This window comes from Pleurodeles waltl, chromosome 7 (assembly GCF_031143425.1).
Source record: "Pleurodeles waltl isolate 20211129_DDA chromosome 7, aPleWal1.hap1.20221129, whole genome shotgun sequence".
In the NCBI taxonomy this organism is placed as follows: Eukaryota; Metazoa; Chordata; class Amphibia; order Caudata; family Salamandridae; genus Pleurodeles; species Pleurodeles waltl.
In genome coordinates this window covers 700,569,914-700,582,573 of record NC_090446.1, presented here as the reverse complement: position 1 = coordinate 700,582,573, position 12,660 = coordinate 700,569,914, and the positions used below count along the sequence as shown (strand labels likewise).

At 42.7% G+C, this 12,660-nt stretch overlaps 1 protein-coding gene across 1 annotated transcript in view; it reads left to right on the top strand.

The window, feature by feature from the left end:
• The window catches only part of LOC138304561 (E3 ubiquitin-protein ligase RNF14-like), a 169,559-nt gene extending 157,718 nt beyond the window's left edge, over positions 1 to 11,841 (top strand). The window contains exon 8 of the mRNA XM_069244721.1: positions 2,727 to 11,841. Within this exon, the coding sequence (XP_069100822.1) occupies positions 2,727 to 2,733 (7 nt within the window). The 3' untranslated portion in view covers positions 2,734 to 11,841. The remainder of the gene's footprint in view (positions 1 to 2,726) is intronic.
• The last annotated feature ends 819 nt before the right edge of the window (positions 11,842 to 12,660 follow it).

Here is a 12,660-nt window from a genome sequence, read left to right as displayed (position 1 = left end):
AGTTGTCCTGCCAGTCACCCAATTTTGAGAATCCTGCAATCTTTACTTCTCACATAAGTGATTTTAATTTTCTTTTTATGCTGATGGTCTGAATAGTTTTCCCCAAAGTCAATGGGCCCTCAGATAAGTTGATTTTTGTGGCAAATGTCACGCCACACCGAGTGCTGACAATTTTAATTGGGATGTCATTCTGTACAGCTGATCGTTGTTCTCTTATCATCCCCAATCCGGGCTTTCAATGATTTTTATGGTCAATGTTCACTGCTCCACTTGGACCTTTTTAAATGGTTATACCTCTTAAAGACCTCTCTGTTCATGCCTTATTATTTTGATGAGCTCTCCACAACATGGTGCCTCCCTTTAGAACGTTTAAGTCAAGAGATCTCTGGTGGGATCACAAGATCTCTTTGTCATTTGTCCCCCTGATGACAGGAGACCCTAGCATGATCTTTCTTCTGGATGGAGGGTCTGGACAGTCTCATTAACAGAAATGGCTGTAAAAACTGGACTAAGGACATAGATTCTAATCCCTTTTAGGGTGCATGTCCCTTTCAGCCCACGCATGGTTCACAGAGCCTTGTCATCCTATATTTCCCAGATCTAAAACTTCAATCTTTCCTAGCCTGGGTCAGTGAGAACAATAGGTGAGGTTAAATGGTGAAGAGCCTTCTTCATATGGATTTCATACCAGCTGACTCAACTCTGCTTCTAATGCCTGTTATTCTCCCTGGAAACGTCTTGGCAGCAGCCTATCCATCGCACATCCACCAAACACATTACTTTATAACAACAATCCTACCTAGGACATGCCACCTGGCACACATTATTTCATTCCTTGGTCTGCCAATGACCTTGTACATCAGGGCCATTATTATTTTCTTTTTCAAAACAATCCTTAGGTGGAAGGTCTCTGAAACCCAAAACATTCTGAACGGCTCGCTATAACGTGGCAACTCTCCTAGCATTAAATTCTACCAAAAGTGACAGTCCTGTAGCCCAGAGCACTTTTGATTAAAATGCTGTGCCAAAGTAATAGGGAACTTGTAATATAGTCGGCAGTTCTCATTAGGGCCAGTGGAGGCACAAAGGATCTGAATCAATTCTATACCATCCTGTTTTGATACCTTCTCACCTCCCTAATTGATCTTAATGCAGTGGCACCTGGATTAATGCCAGATGTAGGTACTGAAACATCTTTAATTGTTGTGGACTTTTCTATAGTGAAACTATTGGATGAAGCTAGTCCAACTTTCGCTTTGCTGCTAGATCTATCTGAAGATTTCAATACCCTTGATAAAACATGATAGACTAAATAGAAAGACGAGGATGGTGAAGGCAGCTTTAAGATAGTACACATCATGTCTAGGACCTAGAACTGCCAAAGTTTTTATTGGTAAGACAGGTTCTCCATTAATATTGATAGAATTAGGGGTTCATCGGGTATCATGCCACTCACCTCTGTTATTTACCACCTATACGTAGCCATATCACATGATATTAGGTGAAATTAAATTTTTTTAAAAATTACACTGATAAAAACCAAGTGTTGTTTCATATTTCTAAAGACAGACCGAGTGACTGGAAAATTTTGAGAACACTGATGAAAATTTAAAAAAGGCTGAACGATAATTGTCTAGTTAGTTGTGGAGCAGGACCTGCAATATATTAAAGGATCTTAAATAGCTCCTTTCTTGTGTTCTCTGTCTATTGATTTTTCCAAATGTAAAAAGATTTTGTTGGGTGAGAAAGTGTCGGATTTATATTTTCTATGCTTTTTAATTAGCATCCAGAGGGAACCTCTACCAGACTATTTTGCATTTCCTTAATTAGGGTTTTATGATCTTCAATTCTAGTGAGAGACACTTATCTAATTTTTTGGTTGACTTAATGTTGCATGTTGAAAGATGCAATCTTATCTGCCAGGAATCTCAAGAAAGATTTATGATTGAACAATCAGTATAGGGTTAATGGTGTATTAACTATTCTCGCTGGTATCATTGGAGTAAACTAGTTTTTTTTGGTTTTCTGGAGTCTGTAAGACATTCACTCTGAGGATTATTCAGAGTCCTCTCTGCTAATATCTTGGGCGGTTCAGAGATGTACTGCAGCAAATCTAGAATGTCTGTGAGTGAGTGAAAGGCGTAGAAAGTTAATCCACAATCTCATAGCTGCTGCATCCTCCTCATTCTCCTCCTTGTGAAATCATGTTCCACTGTATGCTCTGAACTAGCTGTATGGATGCAAATGTGGAGAGAATTAAATCAACAAAAGATGTTTTAAACTACAGTAAGTAGCAGGGAAGCAGGCGTACCAGTAGTAAATTGCTACAAAGGAGTAAAATATTTGTCAGTAGGCAACATCAGTCCAGTGCACAGGCAAGCATACAAAGTAAAGTGACAGCAGTACTGGTAAGGGACCGGGAGATCCACAGAACAAATCGAGATATGGCCATTGGAGAGATCCCTAAGAGGTATTAGTATATATTGGGTTGGGTTGATTTGTTTAGAGGGTGGGCTAGGTATGACACTTAAGAATTTCTTCTAATTAGTAAGATGATTAGACAGGTGTAATTGTGTAAGGCTTGTCTTTCTTTGTCAGTAAAGCATTTTATCCTCCTAAAGCATGTTGGTGGATTCCTCACCTTATTTTCAAAACATAAAATAGACTATGGAAGTATGATGTCTTTTACTAATTAATACAATGTTTTATATCATATTTTGTCATAGGCCGTGATTGGTAGAGGAAATACAATGAAGCCCTAACGTAGGAAAGAAAAAAACAAAGCCAGAGGGTTGAGAAGCAAACAAGTCCAACAAAAAAGGAGTCAGCACATCAGCTTCATCCATTCCGCATTTTGCTCTTCTAATTACAATCCTTCAAGTGGGGTTTTCACTCTGTACACTTTTGGAGTGAATGAAAGAAGGACTTCTAACTAAGTAGTCAAGAATATTCTCACAAGGACTTTATGCACATTGACCCAAATGTGTCACTCAGATTCATAATGTGACTTCTTTTGAAATATATTCGATCACTGACAATTGATTCACAAAAGCACTGAGTTACATGTTACATGTGATTGGGCTCTACAAAGAGAATTAACTACAAACATTTCCATTGTGTTTACTTTACCATTACACTCCAACAGCTCACTGCCTGAGAAATGGAAGTGATTGTTTGTTATCCCATTATTCAATTTTGTTGTAGGTAAAATCACTTTAGAACTTGACTTAAGTGAACAATTTTTTTAAAGCATTTAGGGCACATGTACTATCGCATGGATTTGTCACTTCCTAATTATTACTTTTTGCGACTTGTAATTAGGAAGTCGCATAATGCAATATACAACAGTGTGTGAGACACGGTTTGCGAATCCCAAATGGGTCACAAGGGACCTACCTCGTTAATATTCATGAGGCAGTTCGCAATTTCTGACTATTGGGAATGGCCGGCACTCAAAGGGATGGTGGCCTGCTGAGGTCAGCAGACCACCATGTCTCTGGGACTGCTTTATAAATAAATCAGGTTTTTTTCTGAAGTGTAGCCTGTTTTTCTGAAGGGAAGACAGGATGCATTTCAAACAAAAAAATGTAAAGTTTTGTTTTCATTTTTTAGGAGTTGGCAGTGGTTTGTGAATGGCTTACCACCGGTTTGAAATTGGTGGTAATCTGCTAATGTTTTGCGACTGCATTTGGGTTGCAAAACATTCATACATGGCCATGCAAGTCGCTATTAGGAAGGGACTCCCTTTACACACCCCATCCTGATACTGAATCACATACCCTAGTTTGCTAGTCGGTAATAGGTTACTGACTCACAAAATAGGGTTGGTACATGTCAGAAGGCCGTTTAGCGGTCACGAACGGCTCAATTCACCGTTTGCGACCACAAAATCCTTTCGTACATGTAGCCCCTAAGGCTTTTCCTATCCTTCAAATTTAAATTCGTTTTCAGATCTCTTTTGAAGAAAGTTCTTTCCTTTTCTGATCTGGTCATAAGTAAGGTAATTAGACGTCTGCAGCCTAAATCCGGAGGACCCCCCTGACTACAAGAGAACCGGACGAAGGTACCCGATTCCGAAAGGTACCCCTGCACTGCAGCCCCCTGCCCTTGGGTAATCTGACAACTGTCCAGCAACGTTCAGCAGGCAGCCCTTCTCCTTGTCCAACCTTTGGTTTTCTGGAACCAACCCCCTGGACCCACCCTGCAGCATCTTTGTGACCCCTGTGGTCCCCCTATTGAAAAACATTGTGGGCCCAACGCTGTGTTTGCACCCTGCACCCGTCCGCCCCTGTGCCGCTGAGGGTGTGTGTTTGGTGCTAACCTGTGGCCTCCATAGTGCTCACCTAAACCCCCCAGGTCTGCCCTCTGAAATACCTGCCAGCAGATCTGTTTCTGAGTGCCCTCAGTATCCAAAGAATCCCGTTCTAAATCTAACACCAACTTTGACCTCTGCACCCGACCGGCCTTATGTTGCTGGTGGTGTATGTTTGGGGACATCTTGAACCTTGACCAGTGGATATCCTAACCCCCGGAGGCTGGAACTGTAAGTTGAGTACTTACCTCAAAAGTGCAGCAACACTCGCCCCCCTCCCCCATCCTCTAACCCCCTCCACCCCACCCTTCAGGACTGTTCTGAAAATTGACCTGCCAACCTTTGAAAATGAAAACTTACTTGCCTGTAAACTGTTTTATTTACCAAACTTAAACAAAGTAAATTTGATACATATGCTTGATACATACTTATAACTTACCTGCAACAAGAATCTTTTGGTTCTAGTGTTAAAAGTAACAAATATATTTTTCCCATATAAATACATTGGCCTGGGGTTATTAATTGAGTGTGTTCCCCATTTCTTGACTGTGTGTACAACAAATGCTTTGCACCACCCTCTGATAAGCCTAACTGCTCGACCACACTAACACAAAAGAGAGCATTAGTATTATCTACTTTAGCCTCTGTTAAGCCTCTGGGTAACTCCTGGACTCTGTGCACACAAAGGCCCATAATTATGGAAGCTTAGCATCGCCTTAGCGCCATTTATTTTGGCGCTAAAGCGTTGTTAACTAACCATATTTATATTTTGATGCTAGACCCGTCTAGCATCAAAATATTGGAGTTAGCGCCTTTTTAGGATGCTCCAACCCACCTTGCGTCAATGAGATGCAAGGTAGGCATTCCTGTCCTAAAAGTTACGCTAGCACCCCAGCGCCATATTTAACTCCTGGCACAGAAACAACGTGCGGGTGGGAGGCCCTCTTAGCACCATTATTTAACGCTTGGTCAGACAAGGCGTTAAAGTCCAGGGAGGCACATTTCCATGGGGAAACAACATAAAATGGGCACAAAGATGCCCATCCCAAGCCCCAGCAATACCATCACCCACACCACAAGTATGCTAGAGGAGGAGGGAGCCCATCCAAGGTAAGTTGCAGGTAAGTGTTTGTGTATATGTGTGGGATGCTATTAGGGGCCCCTTACATGGGCCCCCCTGCCTGGCACTGGGCATGTAGGACTTGCCCTGGGGACACTGGTCCCCTGCGGTGGGTATTAGGGTGGTGGTAATGACTCCTGTCTAAACTTAGACAGGTCATTTTTTGGCTGCTTGTACGTCAGAAAATAATGCTAGGCTGAAAAGCAGCAGAAATTTTGCCTCTAACCAGCCTAAAGTAATTCCTGACCCACTAGCGCCATTTCGCTTAACGCCATCCCCCACTGGCTAGCGTCTTTTTTTGTGATGCTAGCCGTTCCTTAGCGCCATTGAGCGCCATTTCATAAATATGGCACACAGACGGTTGTAAGGAATGACGTTAAAAAAAATTACGAACAGCAGCAGCGTTAGTGCAGTTGTGTGCCATTTTTCATAAATATGGGCCTAGATCTCATTTTGATATAGTATATTCGGAGCCAGCTTCCTACATTAACCACAAATTAAATACTTGATATAAGCAAAAATAATCATGCTGTATTATGAATCTACCTTAGTGATGTTAGAAAAGATGTGCACATGTAACCATGTAGACAAATCATATACATACATAAGATTTTATTCATATGTCTCATGTTTGTTGTGACATCACTCAGTTCTAAAGCTACGGTATTAAAACATTGCAATTGAATGATTATGGATTTTGATCAATCAACCTCAAGAGCTCGCCCAAGCAATCTGCTTATAACCTCCTAAAGATAGATTGTTTCAGACGTTGTTTACATTTGTATTGGGAAATAGAAATAGTAGAACATTGCACTGGAATAAAATTAAGAGGGAAACATCCTCATTGGCTGGCAACTTTCTAACTGTTCTGATTTGTTGTTTGCTAGAATTATAACCATGCCTCTTTTTATATTTGTTAGTAACATTTGCTTGTGATATCTATAACATGTGTTCCTAACTCAACTTCCAGGTCTATGCATTATTAAAGTGAGAAATCTGAAATAGAGTGTAAAATATTTCAAAAATCAATATATAACAAAGGTTGTTATGTGTATCAAACTGTATTTATTATTTCTACAGTGATCTGTAAATTATATTGTTCATATGAAAGTAAAATGATTCACTGTTGGAAAAAGGTTGGGGGTGAGTATTGGTTAACTAATTGATGATGTGTAGTAAATATGTGACTCTGTCATAATGTGGGACAGTAAGCACTGATACGAAGGATACCAGTGGTTACTAGAGGGTAACTGATTTGGACCCCAGTCCTAATTACTTTCCTTGTGGAATTAAAAATATTTAGACTGTTGTGCCAACTCCGGGCTTCTAGTACATTGAAATTGTGAAACTCTTCTAGGTGCTTAGTTACATGACCTTTCAATGCCTCCTTTATTTATTGGTTCAGCATGGGCGCCACAGTAGGAGTAGAGCATTCGGATTCAATTTCTGCGGCCCTGTGCAGCAACAGTGAAACAAATAACCTGCATATAAATACATGCATGGGAATATTGGCTCATATTGTGCTTGCTATGTGTGTACCTTCATTTCTAAACACTGGCAAATGCTGTTCACAGACACATTAGTGAATAGCTGGAAAAAGGTGACAAGAAGGGTGACACTCTTTAGAGGCAATCATTACTACAGTCATAGCTCACTGACTCACTGACCCTCAAGGGTGTATGCCTAAAGCTATAATTTGGAACCCCAGCTGAATTAACAAGGTGTTTTTCTAAAGGTACATCTGTTGGCCTATGCCGGTTCTTCCTGCTATAGTCATAGTTAACGTAAATGAGTTCCTAAGCAGTTTGCTACTTTTTGTGTCCTTTGGGTATGTTTAGAAAGCAATTGAATGCCCATTATTAACCCTAATTAGTCTCAATAATTAAGCTACAGACATTATTAAATAAGGAAATGAAGATTATTGTCCCGGCATTTGCCACCCCCTTTTCAGCTTCTTGCGTAATTTGAAGAGCGACACAAAGGACCTGATGTGGTGAGAGAGGTTGCTTAAAGCCTCTGGTGCAATGTGTGATAAGGCCCGATCTCCTCCTCTGTTCTTCTTTATGTGACAGATGTGTGCGAGTGAGAGATCAGCTTAGTGGAGTTGCCTGGAGGGTTGGTTGAAGTGGACACGTGTGTTGAGGTAAATGGGGCCTGTATTTTGTAGAGCCTTGTGGGTGTGTGTGAGAAGTTTGAAGTGAGTGTGTTTGAGGAGCCAATGGAGTTCCTGAAGGTGTGGAGTGGTGTGGATGCATCAAGGGAGGTTGCCAACGAGTCTTGCTGCGGCATTGGGGATCGTTTGGAGTCTGTTCAGGAGCTGTTTGTTGATTTAGATGTAGAGTGCATTGCTGTAGTCCAGTATACTTGTTATAAGGGCTTGTGTGACTGTTTTTCGATAGCAAATTCATGATTTTCCGCTGCATCTTCATCAGGTGTAGGTAACTGTGTTGACTTGTGCTGTCAATTCCAATTTTTCCTCAAGGATGATTATTTTTCTGATGTGTGCAGAAGGGGTTGGAGCTGGTCCGAGGGAGGATTTGCTTCTGAAGATCACCACTTTGGTTTTGTCCGTGTTGAGCTTGCTGCAGTTGGACCTCATCCACATTGCTTGTGCGGTCATGGAGGTGTTGAAGTTGTTTTTGGTCACTGGAGTCTTGTCTGAAAGGGAGAGTATGAGTTGGGCTCTGCATACCTAAGGATGTTGATGTTGTAGGATCTTATGATGTTGGTGTCGGCCAGTAGTGTCATGTAGATGTTGAACAGCGTTGGCCTAAGGGGTGAGCCTTGGTATACTTCACAGCTGAGATTCATGGCTTCCGACATGTAGGGTATCAAGCTGACTTTCTGTGCTCTTCCTGTTAGGAAGGAGCAAATCCAGTTGAAGGCAGAGCCTTGGATGCCAGACTCATGGAGTCTTTTTTTTTTTTTTTGTTTTTTAAAACCTGTTTATTAAACGTAACATTCACACAACAATACAATAGCTATTAATAATTTTGCGATCCATTTTCTCACTTATATAGATTTACACAGCATTATTACACAATAAGGTGTCAAAAGAAGCGAAAATAAAAGACGAGGAAGGCAAATATAAAGCAACGTGAGAATGCGAAACCAAAAGGGCAAGGGAAAAAGTGAAGCAGCATTCAGCTTGGAAACTATGTATTAACTAATTGCGGATTAAGGACGCAGCTAATCACTATCGATGTCAGTACTAGTTTAAGTGATCCCCCAAAGTGCGTGGGGAAAGAGAAAGGAGGGAGTGCGGCTAATATATGTAAATAAGGTGAAGGTCACCTCTAAGGTCTGGAGTGTGTCTATGGGATTTGACAGGGTACAGGGCAGGCGTAACATTACGTAATCTAGGTATATGTTACATGTGTGTACTAACACAGAAAGCGTGTCTAAACATGGTGTAGAGATACATTGTGGAGAGGGATGAGGGTGTTGATAATGGGTACAATTGAGAGTGGCTGAGATTGGGGCAGCATAGTTAAAGTGTTGAGGGTGACAGCCAGAGCTGTGTTAGGTATGTATGGTGTCCCGTTCACGGGGGTACATGTCGTCTCTGGCCTCAATAGCCACCACAAAAGTGTCCCAAACTTCGGGCCCTCTTGGATGAGACCCCTATGTTGCAATAGGTGGAGTGACTGGGCTTCAGCTTGCGCTCGGCTATGTAAATCGCGAAGCCAGGACAAGTGGGAGGGTACATGTGGAGCTTTCCAGTGCATTGCTATTAAACGTTTGTAAACCACAAATGCTAAGTCTATAAATTTGTGTATTTGTTTATCCGTTCTGGCGCAGTGGCGTATGCCAAGTAAACAGGAGTCGGGCGTGGGCACCAGAGTATGGGATGAGATATCTGCTGTGACCTCCGTCACACGGTGCCAGGCCGAATTTATTGAATGGCAGCTCCAAACCATATGGAAGAAGTCAGCTGCCGGTGTTGCGCATCTAGGACATGTCGGTGTCATGCTCGGATATATTCTTTGGATGCGGGCTGGGGATAAATAGGAATGGTGAAGATAGTTGAATTGGGTGTAACGCAGACGAGGGTTGCGGGATACTGATTTAACCATTGCGAGAGCGGCAGCCCAAGTCTTCTGTGGTAGTGGTGAGGGGAGGACAGAGTCCCAACGCGTTTTCGCATGCGGCAGGGTGGTGCATATCGCCTCAAGTAATGCTTTATATAGTTTAGTTATAATGCCTTTTGTGCTACCTATGGTGAGGATAATGGTGGGTAACGGAGACTCCGGAGGCTCCGCGTCACTGGTACCCCAGAGATTATTGAGTAGTCGTTTTATGGCGCTGTATGTTAGAAAGGCCCCGTTGTGCATCACTCCCACGGATACCAGTTCTGCAAAGGTGTGCATCACGGAGCTAGAGTATAAATCACCCATCTGCAGTGTGTTTATTCCCCGCATGTTGTGATGTATTGGGAGGACTTGGGTGCCCGGCAATTGAAACAGTGGCAGCAAGGGTGAGTAAGGGGGAGAGGAAGCCTTGTTCTAGACGTATCTGCGCCAGCAAAAGCGAGCTGCCTCCAACAGTATCAGTCTGTGAAGTATAGGGGGGGGGTCAGTTATCATTGTAAGCAGCAGCTCCTGTGGTGCTATATGTGTCTGCAACATTATGCCTTCAGCAGAAGGAGTATCTTGGAGCCATGTGGATAACCATGATAATTGGGCAGCTGCATAGTATCTTTCGAAGTTAGGCATACCCAGCTCACCCATTTCTTGCGGGTGTTGTGTTGTGGTCAGCGCCACTCTTCGTCTGTCTTTGCCCCAGAGTAGGTCGGTTAGCATTGATTGCAGTTTGTTAAAGAACGAGCGTGGCAGGCACAACGGAAGGGCAGTAAAATAATATAAGAACCTTGGGAGGATAAGCATCTTGGCTATCGCCACACGACCCATGGGGGGCAGGGGAGCGAGCTCCAGAAAGGTATTGAGCTACGAGTGGAGCCGAGCAATGTTACCCTCTTTTAAGTCTGTGATAGAGTGATAAATCTGCACTCCAAGATATTTAAAGGTTGTATGTGACCAGGGTAGTTTATATTGTGGCAATGCCATATGATGATCAGCCCGGATGGAAGTAAGAGGAAAAATGCTTGATTTGGACCAATTGACATGCAGACCAGAGGCGAGGACGAAGGAGTCCAGCATCTCCAATACCTCTGCCATGAAGGCTGAGTGATTGCGCAAGTATATTAGGGCATCGTCTGCATACAAGGATATAATGTGATAGGTACTAAACTCCGGGATACCCCATATGTGTGCATAGTTGCGTAATTTAATTGCTAATGGCTCCATGGCAATAGCGAATAGCAAAGGAGATAGTGGGCAGCCTTGTCTGGTGCCTCTGCCTATGGGGAATGCTTCGGAGATAGCACGACCATTTTTGACACGGGCTGTGGGCCTAGAGTAGAGCGTTTTGATCCAGTTGATAAAACCGGAGCCGAAACCGAATGCTTTGAGTGTGCAAAGGAGATAATTCCAGCTGAGTGTGTCAAACGCTTTTTCAATATCTAGGGAGAGGGCCACCGCTTCAGTGTTTGTATTGCTATGCATTATATGCAGGAGTCTTCTGATGTTCAGGAAAGTACTTCTACCAGGAATAAAGCCGGACTGATCATGGTGTATTAAACTCGGTAAGTAGGGGAGGAGCCTGTTTGCAAGTAGTTTCCCTAATAATTTGCAATCTGTATTGATTAAGGAGAGCGGCCTGTATGATTTTGTAGTGTGGTTAGTTTTACGTATCCTTGGCACGTTAGCTTCAGGCTCTAGGCCTTTGTGCACTTTGCCCTAGATGTGTTTTATTCATTTGCTGGCAGCTTAGAGCCTCTGTGCACTTTGCTCTAAATGCTTTTTATTAGGCTTCATACTGTTATTTTTCAAATAGCCAGTTCTACGGTTTTGTTTTTTATTCATATCACACTGTTTTGCCTACTTCAGCACTGAAGTTCTCCATAACACATTCACTCTGTGCTTCAGTCAAGGATACAGTCTGGTACATTGCCGATAGACGTGGTAGGAGTTTAGACTTGGCATTCCTGCGTAGGGACATTTTGTGATCACGCTGACATGTTAGTTATAAAATCACTTCCTTGTCCCAATACACGCAAGAGGGAGATTCCGACCAGGGAACCACAACTAGACGCTGACTGCTTCGTTGCAGATGCTGAACCAAGATCACAGGCCTTTGCTCAGGTATGAGGGCTGATGTCTCCCCAGTGATACAGACAGGCAAGCTAGAAGCTTAACATGCTGTGCTCGAAATAGAACAAGCAGAGGGAGAGTAGAAACTATTATACACGATGATCGCTTTGTTCTTATGTTTTACTCTCCTGGTAACTATTTCAATCATACTGTGTTGTATGGTTCTGGTTATTGCGGCTTATGCCTTATTATCTAAAATACAGTTGTTTTATTAAATCATTATATAAAACTTATACTGTCTTTGTCATTTGTATATGAGATCATATTGTAAATGAGAGAGTTTGTTTGGATCTGAGTGACCACGACTTCCCTGAGAAGTTCCAAAGATGTCATGCGCTCGGCTGCCCAATCATCTCTTCCCCGTGGGAGAAATTAGGCACTGCTAGTTAGCCGGAGCAAAAACCGGATTTAGGGTGACACAGTTCCTTACACGTGGGTCAGACTCAGTCCCCCACACCGTTATCGATCCTGCTGCCTAGAAATCCAGTAGTCTCATTTAGGATAATGAGAGCCCACGTGACATGGCGCCGCCAACGATTGGCCTGGCTCTAATATTTAGGTCTGACTGACTCTCTCGGTCTCATATTTATTTTGACTCCTTGGTTCCGTAAGCGGAGACGTCCGTGGGGCTCAGGGTTTCCGCCACCACGGTATAGGTACATCCTGTTACTTAGTGGTTGGTTGTTCAAGCTTGAACTTTGAAAGGATAAACCCCGATATTGGTGTGCCTTCTTTGACCTAGTGCTATTTTTTTATAAATGGCGAATCCTAATGTAGTGAATATAGCAATCAATATGCGACAACCGCTCACAGGACATCTGATAGCACATGGACTGACGGTCCAGGGGGGTCCGGTCACTTTTGTGGTGGACGCCCATGCAGCCTATAGAACAGAACTTTTTTATTCTTGGGTCGTATTTCCAGCAGTTGATGGGGGTACAAACACTTTTCACGAATACACTGTTGCGAATGTCCCTGGACAATGCAGGGCTTATGCATATTTAGAGATACCTTTA